General features: G+C 39.9%; 1 protein-coding gene across 5 annotated transcripts in view; it reads right to left on the bottom strand.

Annotated features, from left to right (window-relative positions):
* Nucleotides 1-20,564, bottom strand: part of DAB2 (DAB adaptor protein 2) — a 57,606-nt gene that overhangs the window by 26,846 nt on the left and 10,196 nt on the right. For 2 of the 5 annotated variants that reach the window (XM_023545437.2, XM_023545435.2), the window contains exons 2-3: nucleotides 1,687-1,929; nucleotides 646-757 (exon numbers count right to left, since the gene is read on the bottom strand). The exons of 1 other annotated variant lie outside the window; for it this stretch is intronic. In XM_023545437.2, the coding sequence (XP_023401205.2) occupies nucleotides 646-726 (81 nt within the window). In that variant the 5' untranslated portion in view covers nucleotides 727-757; nucleotides 1,687-1,929. The remainder of the gene's footprint in view (nucleotides 1-645; nucleotides 758-1,686; nucleotides 1,930-20,564) is intronic. 2 more of the 5 variants (XM_023545436.2, XM_064271497.1) reach the window with 2 other exon arrangements.

Genomic DNA, 20,564 nt, shown 5'->3' on the forward strand with positions numbered 1-20,564 from the left:
ACCTAGGCAAAAAAAATGAAAAGCCAAATCCACACAAAGACATGAATGCAAATATTTAAGAGCAGCATCGTTCAAAGTAGCTAAAACCTGGAAACAACGAAAATGCCCATCAGCTGGTGAAGAGATACAGACTAAATGTGGTACGTCCATACACACAGGATATTATCAGCAGTAAAAAGGACTACTGATACCTGCTACAACACGGATGAACCTTAAAAACATGCTGGATGAAAGGAGCCTGACATAAAGGCTATATATTGTATGATTCCATTTATATGAAAAGTCCAGAAAAGGCAAATTTATAGAAATAGAAAACATATCAGTGGTTGCCTAGGGCTGTGGGTAGGGTCAGAGATTAATGACAAAAAAAAAAAGATTTGGGGGGGTGATGAAAATATTCTTAAACTTGATTGTGGTGATAGCTGCATAACTTTATAAAATTACTAAAAATGTATACTTACAGAAGGTAAATTCTATGGTGTATAAATTTTGCCCAAGTAAATCTGTTTAAAAAATTGAAAAAAAATTACACTATATTCTTTTGGCTTCCAAGGCTATATTTACACAGTTTAAAATACCCACTTTGAATCCAGTACAAGAACTACAAGAGAGTATTCCAAAATGGTTTCTATTTATGGAGAATACCTGAAGTATTTGGGCAGCTATTTCTTCAAATCTGTCTTGATTAGGCAATGTCAAGTTCAACAACACATGGGTTGCAGGCATGGGCTAGATAGATGGTCCAGGATTGGATTGGCTGAAAAAATAACCTAGGCATTAGAGATTGTTTCTCATCATTGAAACTTGATATCGCACTCTCCTACCAGATATTATTTCTGACCAGAAAAAACTAAGCTTATTAAGTTTGGCAATTTTGATTCTAAAGTGAAATATTTTAAAGGAATTTGAGAAATGTGACCAAGTACTTTGAGAGGCCTGGGGGAGGGAATGGAAGCATACGGGTTCATTCAAGAAAGTTGTAAAAGGCACAGTAATCTCACTACTTAAGACCAGGTATAAAAACTACCTAGTATTTATTGGAGGACTGGGCCGAAATGGAAGGATTCTAAGCGAGAGGGGTGATCTTGGTTTTACAGCAAAAAGTTTGCTCTTTGGACATTTAAGTCTAACTTTTTTTGCAGCATTGGAATTGTTTTAAAGGTGTTTGGTATCCTTCGTTTATATCCTTTCACTGAACCAAAGAGTCTGTTTTCGGATGATAGGGCAGTTACAAAAGACAAGGGAGAAAAAGTACCTTTATCATTAATTCCTGGGGAAAAGGGCTCGGCATGTTAGATTGCAATAACTATTATAGTAGGTCTCCAATAGAGGCCATACAAATTAGAAATGTATCTAACCAAAAACCAAAACCCATTGCCGTAGAGTCAATTCTGACTCATAGCAACCCTACAGGACAGAGTAGAACTGCCCCATAGAGTTTCCAAGGAGTGCCTGGCGGATTCGAACTGCCAACCCTTCGGTTAGGAGCCGTAGCACTTAGCCACTAAGCCACCAGGGTTTCCAGAAATGTATCTATAATCCCCAAAATAAGCAGAAAGTAGGCTCTGCTCATAGACTCCAAGATTCAAAAATAAACTCCATTTCCAAAACAATGTGAAAGGCTTAAAGAAAGACTTTAACAAAACTGTGTGTGTGTATATCATGTACCAGGGTGATAACATTCACCTTTCTCCTCAGGCTTAAAGAGCGAGGCCCCCCATCACGGACTTTTCCAAAGTCCAAGTGGTAGATGATAGAAGGCTTGCTTCCAGATTTGCTTCCCTTTGCTGAGAATAATCAGCTTAACTCCAACATTCGAAAGCACAATCCTTCCAACATGGTTACAGAATTGTCAGTCATGCCCATTTGCTTCAGCAGGTTTTAGAATGAATTGATTTTTGGAAAGAGATCAGTCCTGGTAAAGGGATCCTAAGGGCAGAACAATTCTCAGTTATTTCCTTTAATTACCTTTCCAGACTAGGTGCTGTTGAAGGAAGTATCTAGGTTACACTAAACTATGAGAGCTGCTTTCAAGCTCTAGTATGCACAGAGGGCACAAGTGGATGTAGGAAAATCAAGTGGCAAACAGCCTTCTCATTTGTTGGGTTTAGTCCCAGGGGCCTTTCTAAACAAGGAGCACAAAATTAGTCAAGTAACATACACAAGGGATTAAGGCAGGGGTTACAAACCAGAGCCCAAAACATGCACAAAGGTTCACAGTTTCCCATCTAAGCTTGGTTAGTTATCGTAGTCCTCTGCGACAGGCTGTCTCCACTAGAAGCTTGAGCAGAGAAACAAGAAGCAACAACTGCAAACATGAGGATCTCAATGTATTGTATATTCTTGACTTATTTTTAAGGCCTCACATTAAACAGAAAATTGTAAATGGAATGTAAGTCCATAAAATTATGTCCCATTTGAGTGAAGATATCTAACTTGGATTTTGGACTTAATACAAACCTCCCTGAAAGAACCTGGGGACTTCCTCCTTCCATGTCACTAGAATCAGATGACTAGGAGAGATTCGAGAGCTTGCAACATCTTTCCTGGATTCTGAGAAAGCTCCAAGAGATGTAGGCTGGAAGACTACATGAGTCATCTTGGGATGACTGTGCCATTTGTACTAACAAGAATCAGCTATAGTTTGTCCCTTACTCAAAGTGATTCATGCAAAATGTCTAGAACTCTGGAACTGCCAGCATGATGGACACTGGTCAATCTGGGCTTTGCAGGGACAGAGTGGGCTGGCACTTTTTTTTATACTGCCGTATCCTTCCCACCAGCAGGAATGTAATGGTATCAACAATGCTGGTACTTAACCATTCTAGGATTCTGAAGCAATATGATGACACATACAAGTCTGTCTCTTCTATAACTCACCCCTGACCCCCGACCCCAGTGTACCTTCTTACCGTAATTATACAGAGTGAGCAGGAATTTGGTCAGTCTCAGAATGTGGATAAAACAAATAACTTGAGTTAAGGACTTATTTGATGGCAGCACCATTCCACAGATGACATAGAATCTGTTTTTAATGTTAAGTGGAATGGGGGAAACACCTAATATACCAAGTACTTAAAACATGTCAGCCCTACGAAAAAAGATGTATTGCCGCCATTTAATGAATAATGAAACGGGCTGGGCAAACCAGGATCAATAGCTAATAAGTTGCTGAGCTCAAAACTGAGCCTTGCCTAGATTCCCTTTTCTTCTGTATGTGCTCTCTTTTCTTGTCTTGCTTTGTTTTACAGAAATCTTAGCAACCCATTGTGAATCAGATGGAATAACACAGGTAAGCACAGTTAAAAATCCCATCGATTTTCATCTGCATTTTATAGGGTGTTTTCAAAAAGCCAGAAACCCACTGACTTTAACATACTAATTAACTTTTCAGAAAGAGCCACACAAAATGGACACAGAAAAGAGAAGCAAGGAGAGTCAAGACAAAGCAATACAAACATCTTTGCTAGAATGTCTGGTACTTTGTCCTGGTCAGTGTATGTGTTTCCTTGTCCTTTGGAACCTTATGCCTGCCTCAGCTGAAGTGCTGAATTAGAACATGTGAAATATTAACCTTTAAGGCAAATCTCAGGGGCCAAGAGGCCAGCAAACAGCCTTCACCACTATCTTCAAAGCAGCCTTTTCAGAATAAGGGACCTTGCCCGAGATGCTGCAGCGAAGTTATGCTGTTTCCTCCCCCCCTTAACTGCTGGATGCCTATGCTTTTAGAAGGGCCAAGTTGAGCAGACAGTAAGAGTTTTGCAGCCTGTTTAACTGGGGAATAAGACTATGTTAACACACCCTGAAAAGGATTCCTTAAGAAGATTTTCCTGTAAATGCTGATGCTGCTGTAGGGGCCTCAGTAGCAGAATATGCTGGGATCAACGAACTATACACAAGTTACGTATTTACAGCAAGGACGTATCACTGCTTGTGGCCCTTGGAAACATTGCTGAGGACTCAGAGGGCATATGAAATCCTGAACCAAGACGCTTTTCCCCACCTTTGGAACCAAGGCAAATCAGAGTTGGAGGTCCCCAACCAGTAGATTTTGAGTAGAGGTGTGTTATGGATTAGACTCTATCCCCTCAAAATTTATGTTGGAATCCTAACCCCTATACTGATGGACGTAATCTAATGTAACCACTTTCCATAATGCAATCTGATGTAATGTGATCAATCATAGCAGCGTAGGGTGAATCCTAAACTTAATCACTTCTGAGTTATATGAAGAATAGATCAGACACAGGGAAAACAGACAACATGAGGTTGTCTACAAACCAAGGAACACTTGGGACTACCTATAAAGACGGAATCGACAAGGCTGAGACCCTGATTTGGATTTTTAGCCTCCAAAACTGTGAGAAAATAAATTTCTGTTCCTTAAAGCCAACCACTTGTGGTATTTGTGTTACAGCAGCACTAAGAAACTAAGACAACATGGTATAGCGAAGTGGCTAAGAGTTCAGGCTTCGGCATCCCATAAACCTGGAATGCACTGTCTTTTAGCTCTGTGGCTGGAGGCAACTTATCTGATATGAATTTCCTCACCTGTACAATGGAATATAGCTGACAGAGCCATTATACGGAAATCAGTAAGAATTTATGTAGAGACTTCCGTGCACTGCATACAGAAAGTGCTCATTAAACAGAAGTTAGGTTTCAGAGACACCAGAATCTTGTGTTGCATCCAACATAGCTTTAGCCACAAGTGTTTAAACGCATTTAGAACTTTAAGAGCTAGGACTAATAAGTAGAAGTGGAAACACATAGGGATAATACTTTAATTAGGAAAGCTCCAGGTGAAAAGGTAAGAGGGTTTGCTAATGTTAGAGCTACCTCCTGCCCAGCTCTGGCTTCTCAGCCTACAGAAGATAGGTTCTGATGGGAACAGAACTTTAGGAACAAAATCTAAGTTACCCAGAGAGGCCTGTCCTAATGGATCCCAAGTCAAACCCAAACCTGCATCATGACTATTGACAGTTTAGAAGGTCTACCTCACATCACCTGGGGAGTTTTTAAGATGTAGTTTTTAAGATAGAGATGTCCTCCAAATAAATTAAATCAGAATCTCTGGAGGAGACCAAGGTATCAATTCAGTTTAAGGATTCCCAGGTGACTCCAATGTACAGACAAGTGTGAGAACCACTGGTCTACTTCAACAATCTTTTGTCCCCTTAAAGACATACCAAGTGTGTTAAACTATTGAGCTGGAAGAAACCTAGGGAATAATTTGGTCTCATCCTTTCCTTTTAAATATTAGGACACTGAGGGCAAGAAAGTATATGACTCGTCTACTTGGGGATAGAGCCAGTATTAGTAAAGATCTAGATCCTATAGCATGGGACCCTATTTCCCTATTCCCAGACATTGTATGTGTCAGTTTGTTTCTAAATTCTTTTTAAGCAGACTGTACAAAACGCATTACATAAAGACTGAACCAATCTTGCCTTCTTTTTAATAGATATACCAAGCAAAGAACAGGAAGGTAGCTTAGCAGAGTATTTTGAACATGGCATTTCATTCAGCTTTTCATTTGGTTTCTGAGCTACAACAGTAGAGGGATTTGATATGGTCTAATTATACATTGTCACTGGAGTTTTTTCTATCTTGGTAGCAGTAGCTAGACTTGGTCAAACTGACTCATTAATGTTGATTTCGCTCCTTGGAAGAAAGCATTCGGCTAGGTCAAAGATGCAACTCACAGATCAAAGAATTCAAATTTATTTCAGTACACTCTCTACTATTCAGTGCTTGGCCTTTTAGATATTTTTTTTTTTCTTCTAAAGCCATGTAGGAAGTTTGAGTTCTTGAGTTGCCAACTTTGAATACACTCGACTCATTGTAAATGACTTCTCCTAATTTTCTACCCACCCCCACCCACTTTGCTTTTAAAATAAGCTTTTATTAGGAATATATCTAGTACAGCTTAAGGAACAGTCATCATTAGAAAGAGTGTTTAGGAGAATTCAAGCTTTAAAAGGAGCTCCCCCAAACGAAAACCAAACCCATTGCCGTCGAGTTGATTCTGACTCATAGTGACCCTATAGGACAAAGTAGAACTGACCCATTGAGTTTCCAAGGAGCATCTGATGGATTTGAACTGCCAACCTTTTGGTTAGCAGCTATAGCACTTAACCAGTATGCCACCAGGGTTTCCAAAAGGAACTCACTGCAAGTCAAATGGGGGCCCATTCTCTAGTCTGAGCTATGCCACCCAATTGACTACAAGTTTCTGAAAAGTGCTCACGAGTTGAATTCTTAAGTTTATGATCAATTTTGCAACTATATTTTTACTCACTTGTTTCAGTACAATAACTATTAGTTTGAACATTTAGTTTACTAGGGCTAGAAAAACTATACTCCTAAAAAAAAAAAAAAAAAAACTACTCGTAGAGTATGATCCAGCCTCTTGGGGAAGCTGGGCACAAGTTATACGCTTGTAGCAACAAAGACATGCACAAAGGATTGATCCTAGAATCCCTCCTTACACTTAACTCAGATTCTCAGAAAGTAAATAATGTTCGAATAGGCCTGCACCCTTTTGACTAGGTGGAATTTTTCCAAAGATGGACGCATGGGGCTTTGAGTTGGATTAATTGACATGAAAAGTATAGTCATCTCAACTTTAACACCCAGCCTACTATATGGGGGAAGAAATTCACATTCCACCCCAGCTCTCTAGGATGACCTCTAGACCTACCATAAACTGTACAGAACAGGAACACTGGAATCTAACTTTCTCCTTTAATTCACTTCTATGAGTGGAAGGACATGACCTTGAAATTGTGGTTTGTGGGAACTATTAAAAAAAGTCCATGGCTGTCTAGTTGATTCTGACTCATAGTGACCGTATAGGACAGAGTATAACTACCCCATAGGGTTATCCAAGAAGTAGCTGGTGGATTCGAACTTCTGACCTTTTGGTTAGTAATCAAAAGCTTAACCACTGATTATAGAGGTTCAAAAATCATGTTGCTGAAATTGCTTTACATTGCTGGCACTGGATCACTAGGGCTATGCTCTGCCCTGCTTCTTCTGCTAATATGGGCCATCTGGACATGGCTCAACAAGGCTATAATATGTGTACTTTGCATATCTCAAATGAGCTGGACAGGTCAGTGTTGTGGGTACAACTTGACATGGAAGACAGAATAGGGGTTTTCTGGGCTCATGTACAGTGTGCTTCAACCCAGTTTTACCAGAGCTCTCCATCTGGAGGTTATCACCCATTGATCTGCTAATGATGTGGTATTTGATTTCTTATCTGCTGTTATTGACTGGATGAGATCCATATTTGTATACACTCCAAGAAAGGAGATCCAACAGGATGCAGAAATTATTGAACAATATCATTAATATCACATGCAAGTAAAATTTTGCAGAAGATCATGCAAAAACCGTTACAATAGTACATTGAAAGGGAACTGCCAGGAATTCAAGTTGATTCAGAAGAGGACGTGGTAAAAGGTATATCATTGCTGATGTCAGATGAGTCATGGCTGAAAGCAGAGAATACCAGAAAAATGTTTACTTGTGTTTTGTTGACTATGCAAAGGCATTCGACTGTGTGGGTCATAAGAAATTATGGCTAACATTGAGAAGAATGGGAATTTCAAAACACTTCATTGTGCTCATGTGGAATCTGTACATACACCAAGAGGCAGTGCTTCCAATAGAACGAGGGGATAATGCATGGTTTAAAGTCAGGAAAGGTGTGCGTCAGGTTTGTATCCTTTCACCACACTTATCCAATCTGTATGCTGAGCAATAATCGGAGAAGCTGGACTATATGAAGAAGAACTGCGCATCAGGATTGGAAAAAGAGTCATTAACAACCTGAGATATTCAACCTACTTAGCTGGAAGTAAAGAGGATCTGAAGCACTTACTGATGAAGATCAAGGGCCACAGCCTTCAGTATGGGTTACACCTCAACATAAACAAAAATCTTCACAACTGGACCAATTAGCAACATCATGATAAACGGAGAAAAGATTGAAGTTGTCAAGGATTTCATTTTACTTGGATCCACAATCAATACCCGTGGAAGCTGCCGTCGAAAAATCAAATGATGTATTTTATTGGGCAAATCCGCAGCAAAAGATCTCCATAAAGTGTTAAATAGCAAAGATGTCACCTTGAGAACTAAGGTGCACCTGACCAAATGCATGGTATTTCCAATTGTGTCATATGCATGCAAAAGCTGGATAATGGATAAGACCCAATAGGAATTGATGCATTTGAATTATGGGGCTGGTGAAGAGTACTGAATATACTATGGACTGCCAGAAGAATGAAGAAGTTTGTCTTGGAAGAAGTACAGCCAGAATGCTCCTTAGAAATGAGGATGGAGAAGCTTTGTCTCACATATTTTGGACATGTTATTAGGAGGGACCAGATCCCAGAGAAGGAAATCATGCTTGGCAAAGTGATGTGAAAATAGGAAGACCCTCAACAAGATGGATTGATACGGCAGCTGCAACAATGGGCTCGTACACAGCAAGGGTTGTGAGGATGGCACAGGACTAGGCAGTATTTTATTCTGTTTTACATAGGGTCGCTCTGAGTTGGAACTGATTCGAGGGTACCTAACAACAATTGTACTATTTGACTCCTATACCAGCACACTGACACTATTTTTACTTTTTCCAACAATCCTCTCTCATGTTTTCATATTATTGTTGTTGTAATCTAATGTTGCCTGTCCTCAAGTCACAATGGAGCAAAATGCTCCCCAGTCCTGCACCAGCCTCATGATCAGTTGCAGACTGGATTTTTGTGTGGCTGGTTTTTGGAAGTAGCTCACCAGGCCTTTCTTCCTAGTTCATTTTAGGCTTAAGCTCTGCTGAAACCTGCTCAGCATCATAGCAACGCACAAGCCTCCACTGACGGGCACATGCAGACTGCACGTGAGGTGTACTGACTGGACATGGAACCCAGGTCTCCGGCACAGAAGGCAAGAATTCTACCACTGAACCACCACTGTCCCTATCTTCACACCATTACCTAAATTTATTAGCATATATTTTTTATTGTTTTCATGTGTAGCCTTCCTAAGTTACATTAGATAGCTTCTACCCAAACTAACTTTTCTTCCCTAGTTCCAAACTAGTTTCCAGGAATCATATGGACTCTTAGCAGTGTGTTTCTAGAACACATACTAAGCCGTGGTTCCTCATTCCCGTATGAAATCTTCCTGAAGTATATAAACATGGATGTCCTGCATCTCTAGTGTGTGTGTCTTCACAACAGTCTATGCATCTGAGTTCCTCTGTGACTTCACCTATGACACGTATAAACACAAATCAAAAAAAGTTTTTTTTTTAAATTGTGCTTTAGGTGAAAGTTTACAGAGAAAAATAGTTTCCTATTTATTTGATAGTTCATACACAAAGTGTTTCATGACATTCGTGGCATTCCACACAATGTGTCAGCACTCTCTCCATTTCTGCCCTGGGTTCCCCATTTCCTTTCATCCAGATTTTCTACCCCTTCCTGCCTTCATCTTTGCTTATGGGTAAATGTTCTTTTGATCTCGTATAACTGATTGTTCTAAGGAACATGTTCCTCTTGGGTGTTACTGTTTATTTTATAGGCCTGTCTATTGTTTGGCTGAAATGTGGTCTCTGGGAATGGCTTCAATTCCAGTTCAGGAGGGTGTCTTACGGCTGTAGTCTGGGGGGTTCCTCCAGTCTCTATCAGACCTTTTGGCGAATTTGATTTTTTTCTTTTACATTTTTCTCCTTCTGTTCAGGATCCTTTGCTGGGATCCCAGTCAGAGTGGTTAGTAGTGGTAGCCGGGCACCATCTAGTTCTTCAGGTCTCAGGGTCACATAAGGTGTGGTTTATATGGTCCCCCATTTTTTTTTTTTTTAATATGGTCCATCAGTCTGTTGGACTTATTGCTCCCTCAAGACTTTGGTGTTTTTCACTCTTTTGCTCCGGACAGGAAGAGACCAATAGTTGTTATCTTAGATGGCTGCTCATAAGTTATGTACATAAATCTTAACCTTTTCCATTTTCTACTCATGTGCTATTATAGTCATTATCTTGAAAGTCGATGCTGACATTGGAAGAGTTAAAGAAAATAAGTTATTTTGAGAACATCTGCATGTTAAACACTAAGCTATAAACCAAGAGCCACATATACTAGTAGAATTATTTTATAATATATGCCACATCAGGGCTCTTTAAAAGCAGGCAGGTAATCTTAAACTTCTCTTCTTCCAAAAACCAGAGTGAGAAATACTGCGTGATATTCAGTTTCTCCTTTAATAGCTTGGCTGAATTATATTAAATCACAGTGTGGTTTCCCTTTCCAGGCAGAGCCCTTCATTTATATAATCCTCAAAGCCATTGCTTGAGTGTTACCATACCCTTCCACAACTCATGTTTCAGAGGCGTGCTGTGATTGGAAGAGTTTAAAGGAAGGAGAATCCAGCTGCCTTGTAACATCAGCACAGAGTAGTCAAACAGGGGTATATGTAGTAGTAATTATATATAGACGGCAACTTTTTTTTTTTTGGTCACATTTCTGTAAATAGACTAAATCTGTGAAAAGAAACTCCTATAATAATCAGTTTTAAGTTATCTGAATCTAATATGTTGTCTCTCGGTTCTAGGTGGCCCTTTCAGTAGAATATGCCCTTTGTTTTGGTGTTCAATTCAACCTAAAACTGGCATGAGCCTTCCATGAAAAGCTTGCCACTGGCTCATGTTTCCACTTCAGATATGATCTACTCTGATTGGGCAAGATACCCCCAGTCTACAGGGCATTCAGGGAGTCCCTGGGGGTACAAATGGTTAAGCATTTGGCTACTAACTGAAAGGTTGGTGGTTTGAACCCACCCAAAGATGCCTTGGAAGAAAGGCCTGGTGATCACTTCTTAAAGGTCACAGGTGTGAAAACCCTACAGAGTGCAGTTCTACTCTGCAACACATGGGGTCGCCATGAGTCAGATCAACTCGATGGCAACTGGGTTTTTTTTTTTTTTTTTTGGTTTATAGGGCATTTAGACTTCATCTCTAAGGATAGTGGCAGCCCTGCTAACCCCCAGAGTTTAATTTTTTTTTTAACCATTTATTGTTTACTCTTACCTTGTGTGTGTGATATATCAATTATCATTTAAGGATGATTCTTCATGATTTAGCTGATTTCCCACAAAACAGACTTGGTTGCTTTCAAATAAGATGAAAGAAAAGGGATTTTATAGTTTATTTGTGGAATTTCAGGTTTACAGAGAACCAGAAACCTAATAACACCCCTCTCTCCTCCCAATACCAGTGTTCTAGCATGCCGAAAGTTAGGAAATTACCAGAATGCTATCTAAAAGGCCAGGGAAGCTCTTGCAGAAGAAATGAGAACACAGGCTCTTTTGCTTAGTTGTTGGTTGCTGGCCAAATTAGATAGGTTAACAGATAGGAAATCTCTAGGTGATTTCAGGTTCTAGTACACACGCACACACAAGGGGGAATCTGTCAACTTCTTATCTTGCTCCTTGTGGCCATACACAAGAATATAACATACAAGTTTTGATAACATAGCACATAGGATCCAAAAAAGATGGTGAAATAGTTAACCTGCCTGCTTTGCAAATGTGCTCACAGTTATAGAAAGAATTCTAGGAAGCTGCTACAGAGCGAGTGGAAAATGAACAAAGCTGGCAGAAATGCACAAGTATCCTTGAGCTGAAGTTCACTGTCCTCTCATTTTTGGGGGAATGTTACTGGATCAAGAATGCAGGTGGGAACAAGTAAACACACTTTTTAACTGAGGGATGGAAAAGTTCTAAATGACACACATTAACCCATTCTAAATTAGACTTAGGATTTTAATCGCTGCCCATTTGAAGTGATTACATTGGTAATATTGGAACATCCGTATATAGCTCATGAACCACAGAGATGGAAAGGGAGAAGAAAGTCCAATCACAATAACCTACCACTTCAGAGCAGACTTTTGCTTATAAAGCCTAAGTAGGTAAGACAGATGTTTCATTTATTCTATATGTAAATTCAAATTAACATACCCCAAACTATACCTTTCAGAATCAGATAAGTGATTGCCATTAATTGGTCCTCCTGTCCACAAACACAAACATGGCTAGCCATCTACTTTAGGGCATAGGAAGCACAATCACCAACCTGTTTGGAAGAGTAATTCAAGGAACCTTGTATCTTGTAGGGTGTTCAGGCAAGAGCCACACCCTTTATAACCCCAAACATTAAACTAATCTAAAGCAGCTTTGAAAGTCAATTTCCACACCACCTCTGGCAAGTCGGAAACCCTGGTGGCACAGTGGTTAAGTGCTACCGTTGCTAACCAAAAGGCTGGCAGTTTGAATCTACTAGGCGCTCCTTGGAACTACTCTATGGGGCTGTTCTACTCTGTTCTCTAGGGTTGCTGTGAGTCAGAATCGGCTTGACAGCAACGGGTTTAGTTTGGGTTTTTTTGTCAAGTCATTAAACTGACCTATACAAATAAGGTTCAAATAAGGTTAAATTGGGATGGTGGTGTTTCAGGGAACTAGGCTAAGAGTTCTTAAGAAATGAAGCTACAGCTCACTGGTCTCGTTTCTTTCTGGCTGGAATAATCTAAGAACTGAAGAAAAGATCTCAAATGTTACCTTAATCTATACAGATTCCAAAAGTTAGAAAGAGTGACTTGGAAGATTTTCTAACACATATTCCACTGGATTGTTTTTAGAAGTCAACTCTTTTGGCATTACGGTCATTCCAGGGCTGGGGGAAAGGGAAAAGATCCAATTTGTACTGACTGCATCAAAACAAGATCTAAGAAAATGCTCCTGGTTATGTCATTAGACAGCATTTCTAAAGCTCAAATCTTGAATATTCCATTTACTTTTCTTTTTTATGATAAACTCCTGAATTGGGATTAACCGAAGCTTTTTAGAAGCCTAAAAAAATGCTGTTTTTCTTCCCCAAGTTCAACATAATACCCTTTTTACTTTTGATCTAAATATTAGTCTGTAAGGTTGAACAAGTTGATTGGTGTCTTAACTTTATAGTAATATGAAGTAATATCACATGAAATATATATATATATCTTATATTGCTGTCCTGATAAAACAACTCAGTTTGAATATTTTCCATCAACTAAACAAAACATCCATTCATTTGGCCCCAAATGAACTGCTGCTTCCCAAAGGGATTAATTTATTTGAAATGATACTTTCATATATTAGGGCAATCTAGTTTTTAAGACTCATTTATTGGATTTGTGTCTGTGTCTTTTAAAATGTTTTATTCAAAATCATCTCCAGCTGCAGGTAGCTTTAGGGTGAATCTAATACTAGGTAATCCTCCAGTCATTTCATATCAAATGAGCCTGATTTAACTTAATGGGGAGAATATCATATTATCTGACAGTTGTGCTAAAAACCATATATTCTGTTGTCTAGTTCTCAGAGTATTGACTAGAAATTGTGTTAAGTATTTGTCCTTTTCATTGAGTATTTATAAACCTGCATAGCATTCAGTCACACAGATCATTTAAATGGCTCAGGATTGGCTTTCAGGCCAAGGGGTTGGGCAAAGACCTAACTTACCACTGGGAGGCTTTGTCGGAGTAAGCAGATGGGATGAGGGCTCTCCCTTCTCCCAGGCCTGTTGAATAAGCACCTGTCCTATCAGGTTCCATTATCTTTTTTTTTTTTTTTTTTAATAATTTTTATTGTGCTTTAAGTGAAAGTTTACAAATCAAGTCAGTCTCTCACACAAAAACCCATATACACCTTGCTACACATTCCCAATTACTCTCCCCCTAATGAGACAGCCTGCTCTCTCCCTCCACTCTCTCTTTCCGTATCTTTTTAAGATGACAAATCATGAGATGACACTTTACTAGGCCCTTCATGAGACTGGTTGACACAGTGGCAACAATGGGTTTAAGCATAGCAAGTTTAGTGAGGATGGCACAGGACCAGGCAGCGTTTCATTCTGCTGTATATGGGGCTGCTATGAGTCGGAACTGACCGGACAGCACCGAACAACAACATGTTTATATTGAACTACAAAAAGGCTTCTGGTTAGACTACCTAGGAATGTCAACAACAATGAGTCACTGTAAAGGAAGTATTCTTGGTTCATAAAAAACATAATATTTAAGCAAGATATGTTTCATTAGCTTTAAAGTTCTTTCAGGGCAGTCTCCTCTCTTCTCTGAAGCATTAACATCCTATTGCAAAATTCTATACCTGTTAAGCAATTGACAATTAAATACCTAAGCAAAACATGAGATGGACAAAAGTGATTCGATAGGAGCTCCATTTGTAGCCTCTCTTTATGATCCCTTCATATGATCACCAAGAAAAACTAACTTGGGAAAATTTGGTCCTTGAAGCATTAGATGGATTCCCTCCATGGTGGCAACCACAAATTTTTTTTTAATAATTTTTATTGTGCTTTAAGTGAAAGTTTAAAAATCAAGTCAGTCTGTCACATATAAGCTTATACACACCTTACTCCATACTTCCACTTACTCTCCCCCTAATGAGTCTGCCATTCCAGTCTCTCCTTTCGTGACAATTTTCCCAGTTTCTAACCCTCTCTACCCTCCTATCTCCCCTCCAGACAGGAGATGCCAACACAGTCTCAAGTGTCCACCTGATACAAGTAGCTCACTCTTCATCAGCACCTCTCTCCAACCCATTGTCCAGTCCCTTTCATGTCTGATGAGTTGTCTTCGGAGAGTGGTTCCTGTCCTGGGCCAATAGAAGGTTTGGGGACCGTGACCGCCGGGATTCCTTTAGTCTCAGTCAGACCATTAAGTCTGGTCTTTTTATGAGAATTTGGGGTCTGCATCCCGCTGATCTCCTGCTCCCTCAGGGGTTCTCTGGGCAACCACAATTTTATAGCCTTATTATGTAGGCATTCTGAACATGGAAGAATGCAATTAGATCATTTGTTTCCTTAGATATACTCCATACTCCATAAAAATAGCCCTGTGCAAAGACAAGTCTTCTTTGAAAGCCACTATTAAGTTTCTAATCCAACCTTTATTAAAAAGACTTAATATTGCAGACCAGGAGGTTAAGACAAATTCTTAAAAAGGAGTGATCGACCCCTTCTACACGCCACAAAAACCTTACGATGAAGCAAAATTTGAAATTAGAAATGTGTTCACAGTTGCCATTTTTTATTAACTAGCAATGTAGTCCCTTAAACTAACAAAGTATACCAAACCAAACTCATTGCCATTGAGGCAATTCCAACACATGAAGAAACTATAGACACGTGTAAATCATTAATTCCATCAAGGAAAAGAAGTGAGAGAAACAACACCAACAAATTTGCTTAGTCCCTCTAAAACAAATGAAGTTCTACTTTTAGGGCTAATTACCAGAACTGGGATGTGAATAATGTCAGGGTCAGTCTCCTCGGTGTTGAGGTTCCCTACCCCACTTTCCATTCTACAGTTGCATACCATCTATGAAATTCGCTTAAGGGGAGAAACCAATGCCATCTCCAGGTAGTCCTAAGACTATATCATTTAAGCCTGTGCCTAGCCAGAGTGACTACACAAAAGCTAAGTCATTAGCTACCTGAGATTTTGCTCTGAATCTATGACTATTAAACCCATTACCATCAAGTTGATTCCAACTCATAGTGACCCTATAGGGCAGAACAGAACTGCCCCATACGGTTTCATAGGGTTTCCAAGGAGTGGCTGGTGGATTTGAACTGCTGACCTTTTGGTTAGCAGCTGAGCTCTTAACCACTGAGTGACCAGTACTTCTCTATGACTATTAGACAATTAGGTCTCACAACAGCCTTTTTTTTTGTTTAGAGTATATGGGGTCTGGTGATTGATCCTTTCTTTCAAAACAATTAGCTTTAGAGATCAGAAACAAAGTCTGTGGCTGAATGCCAGTAGTGAGCACCAGCAAGTTATTTTTTAAGAGTCCCTACTATGTGCCAGGCACTGTTCTAGAGCTTGGGACATGTCAGTGAGAAAAATGAAAGATCTATTCCCTTACAGAGTTTACATTCTAGTAGAGGGAAAAACATAGATGGATCATAGCATTTCAGAAGGGGATAAATGCTTTGGAAAAGAAGGAAGGCAGAGTAAAGTGGTTTAGAAGTGCAGAGTTGGGGTGGTTTGAACAGGTTTCTTAGAAACACAGAAGGAATACTATATTTTTTGAAGTTAGATTTATCCATTGATGTCGAGTTGATTCTGGCTCATAGCGACCCTATAGGATATAGGGTTCCACAGAGTTTTCTTACTACAAAGTAGTAGTAGTAGTAGTAGTAGACTCTTTGATGCCACACATTGTACTCAGTTTTGTCACCATCCCAAATTCCATGCCATAGCTCAATACCTCTAAGTCTTCCTAGTACTGTCTGGACTAAATATAGTGCTGTACCAGAGAGTTTCTAAGGCTGCTAATCTTTACAAAAGCAGACTGACACAGCTTTCTCCGCAAAGTGGCTAGTGGGTTCAACCACCAAACTTTCAGTTAGCAGCCGAGTGTTTAACCACTGTACTGCCAGGGCACCTTAAATTAGATTTACCAAATACTTATTATAAACGAGATGTGATGCAAGGACTCGTTTAATCTTACGTGGAAGGTATCATCAACCCTATTTGACAGGGAGGAGCTGGAGCAAAGAAGGTAAGCAACCCACTGAAAGCCACATAGGTGTAACACTTAGGATCTTAACCTCTTTGCTACAGAAAAATACAGGCAAAAAGAGAATTAAGCTAGTTCTCCAATGGTAGTCTGAATGCGCATTAGTGAGAAAATACATTTTGGAAAGAGGAATTAATAACAATGCATGAAGAATATTTACATCAGTTTGGCTAACATACAAGGTGTGCACTCGGTTATACCAGGGGAAAAAGTTGAAAGGGGGGTCAAGATGGATAAGAGTGGGTTTGTACCATTCATAGGAATCTCTGGGTGGTACAAATAGTTTAATGTCCTTGACTGTTAACTGGAAGATTAGAGGTTTGAGTCCACCCAGAGATGTCTCAGAAGAAAGGCCTGGATGGAGATCTACTTCCAAAAAACCAGCCACTGGAAACCCTGTGGAGCACAGTTCTACTCTGACATACCTGGGGTTCACCGTGAGTGGAACTGATCCGACGATGACTGGTACAGCACTATATTTAGTTCAGACGGTACAAGTGAGACTTGGAGGTACTGAGCTATGGCATGGAAGTTGGGGTGGTGACAAAAATTGAGTACAATGCTGTGGCATCAAAGAGTCAAACAGCTTTGTGGTAAGATATCTGCATAAACTTGCCACTTTGAGGGTTTCAACACTGCCTGTTCCTTTTGTTTATATACTTGGCTAATCTTTTGAAAACAAAGCCTTTTAATTGAAAGGTTAAGGTCTAACAATCTCAAAAGTTAGATTCAAGGTTAACCCATTTTGCCAAGCTATGGTGCTAAATGACCCTCAAACTTCAAACAAAGAGACCTCCACGTGGCTTTTAAAAAAGTCCAAGGCCATTATGTCTTACAACTGTCCCTCTGAGATCCAGCTCACCCTAAAAAAGGGACTCCCAATAGTCAGTTTTATAAAAAGAGCAGTGCCAAAGGGGTACTGATCATGATGGGTGGTAGTTGGGTGAGACAGATTTCTGCTTCTTATACATACAGATGACTGATATTAGGGTGACGTGTGCCTTTCTGCCTTTTAAAAATTAAATTCATTAGAAGCATGCTAATTTGTTTGATAGCAATATTTAAAATGTAGATAAATGTATAGTCTAACTTGGGCTAATGATGGAATTGTTAAGATGCTCTAGGATTCAATCACAGTCCATGAAACTGAAAAGCTAAGAAAATCTTTTAGAGAGAACATGAACACATCTGAAAGCGTACAGAATGCTGCCCACAGTAAGACTGATACTGACCTATCCAAAGCCAAAGAAAAAACAAACAAACACAACCCAAACCTCAGCCGTCAAGTTTATTCGGACTCATGGTGACCCTATGTGTTGCAGAGTAGAACTGCTCCCATAGGGTTTTCAAGGTTGTCACCTTTTGGAAACAGATCGCCAGGCCTTTCTTCCAAAGTGCCTCTGGCTGTGTTTGAACCACCAACCTTTCGGTAAGTTGCTGAGTGCTTACCCTTTGTACCACCCAGGGATTACTACCTATCCAAAATTGTTGGGAAAAGCTCCTGAAATATTAAAACTGCAACAGTCAGTTTTGAATTGAATGGTAACTAGGCTTGAAAAACTTGAGGGAATTTTATGCTAGAATTTGGAAAGCTGGTCAGGATATGGTATGGTGTTGGTTTCCAGCCAGCGGTTCTTGGACTCGCTGGGGTCTGCGCAGGCAGTCATGAGTTGGCAAGCTAATTTTAGCATTTTAAAGAGCCTAATGGAAATCACATCTACCCGCAACACAGCTGCACAGGCAAATGATAAAAACAGGTTTCTTTGATTTGGACAGAAATTGTGCTGTTAAAGTGACAACCTTCATTATCCAGTGCTAATCCAAAGGACTCATCTATTTTCTCAACTTTTATTAGCCAATTAATAAAACAGTTTGGTGAACGCTTCAGAAAGTAGAAACAGGAGGAGAGTAGGAGGTTGCCCTTGGATGATCTTCCAGGTTGAAAACTATCTGCTTGGACAAATATCATGGGCCAGGTGATTACATCCATAGGGCCAGATAGACACATGAGTTCTGTTGAATACTCCATTGGTAGAAGTTAAACCAAGGGCTTGAAAAGACCATACCATCTGGAGAGTTTCAGTAACAGCTTGTCTGCCTTTCTCAGGCCCTGAGCAGATATAAACTAGAGGACCATATGGATACTGCTCATTATAAATAACCTTAAAGTTAAAAAAAATAAAAAGCCTCAGAACTGCTTTACTTATACCAACAGATTGTATAAGGCAAGCTTAAGTTTCCCATTTTGCTTACTGTATAATGAATTGCAATTAATGTTGCAAGTAAGAATAACTTAAGTCACTCATTCACCTGGCCATCTGGTTATTGTTAATTGAACACCTACTATGTACCAAGCATTGTATTATGCTGTGTATACAGTCACAAAATAGACATGCTCTCTACCCTCAGGGGACTTGCAGTACCCAGGCAGAGGAGAGAGGGCAAGCAAGGCATGGTTACAACTGTTGCTAAGTGTTTTCGGAGGAGAAAAAGCACAATTAGTTCTACTTCAAGGAGGTGTATAGAAGTTTCTTTCTTATTAATATCACTCAGGGAAAGATGCAACGTTTGGTATTAAGAGCTTAATTATCTTCTTCAACAGACAGCTTAAAAATTATGACATTCACTTAAAACACTAATGAGATGGGGGGATATTTACCTTTAACGTTTGTGAGTCTTACTGTAACCACACTGCAATCCGGGAAAGCATCTGTGTGACAATGCTGAAGTGCGGAAGAATTTTAGTACTCTAGGCCATTAACCCAAAACCAACCAAAACCAAACCCATTGCTGTTGAGTAGATTCTGACTCAGAGCCACCCTACAGAACAGAGTAGAACTGCCCCGTAGGGTTTCCAAGGAGCACCTGGTGGATTTGAATTGCTGACCTTTCTTTTCTTTTGGTTAGCAGTCAAACTTTTAACCGCTGCACACCAGAGTTTCCACCATTAACCCAGGGTCTTGCAAATGGTTAACATTCTTGGCTGCTAACCATAAGGTTGCACGTTTCAGTCCAAAGAATACCAGTAGTGTTTCCTGCAAAGTTACCTTAAAGTCCAAAGTTCTGAATCAACTCAATCGTCATAAACACCAGAAAGAAACTGTATGCTCATGTGGCATTCTGTTTGTCACTTCAGAAGTGCAAACATCTCAGGAGACACAGACTTCTATATTCTAGAACCCAACATGTTCCGTGGCCCTTTTCATATACCAGATTTTCCAGGGGCACAATATTATCATTTTCAGATCAGGCCAAACTATCAACGCTCATCCTCAGGCAAGTGTCTGATTTAAATGACGCAACATCATAAAAATGTGGCCGGGGCCCCCACGACTAACTGGCTTTGGCTATTTAAAGAGTACCACACAGTTACAGGAGCCCCTGGGTGGTGCAGACAGTTAACACACTCAGCTGTTAACTGAAAGGTAGGAGGCTCAAGTCTACCCAGAAATGCCTCAGAAAGGCCTGGCAATCTACTTCCCTCAAATCAGCCATTGGAACCCCTAAGGAACATAGTTCAATAGTTGACTCAATGGCAACTGTTTAACATAGTTAAGAGAGGAACAGCAGACAGCACTTAGATAATGCCAGACTTCATCAAGAAAATGGACTTGGTTATCACCCCAAATGGTAAGCCCTCAACAAGTATTCGCGGCAGGAAGCAGAAAAGTGCAGATCCTCAAACAGAACAGGGTCACGTGCGTTGTTTCTATTGAAGAGTTCTTGTATAGATTTTAAGCTGAACGTTTGCATTGCTGTACACTAACTGCCCTGGTTGCGCGGTGGTTAAGAGCTTGGCTGCTAACCAAAAAGGTCAGCAGTTTGAATCCACCAGTCACTCCTTGCAAACCTTGTGGGGCAATTCTACTCTGTCCTATAGGGTCACTATGAGTTGGAATTGACTCAA

Source organism: Loxodonta africana, chromosome 2, assembly GCF_030014295.1.
Source record: "Loxodonta africana isolate mLoxAfr1 chromosome 2, mLoxAfr1.hap2, whole genome shotgun sequence".
NCBI classification, from domain to species: domain Eukaryota; kingdom Metazoa; phylum Chordata; class Mammalia; order Proboscidea; family Elephantidae; genus Loxodonta; species Loxodonta africana.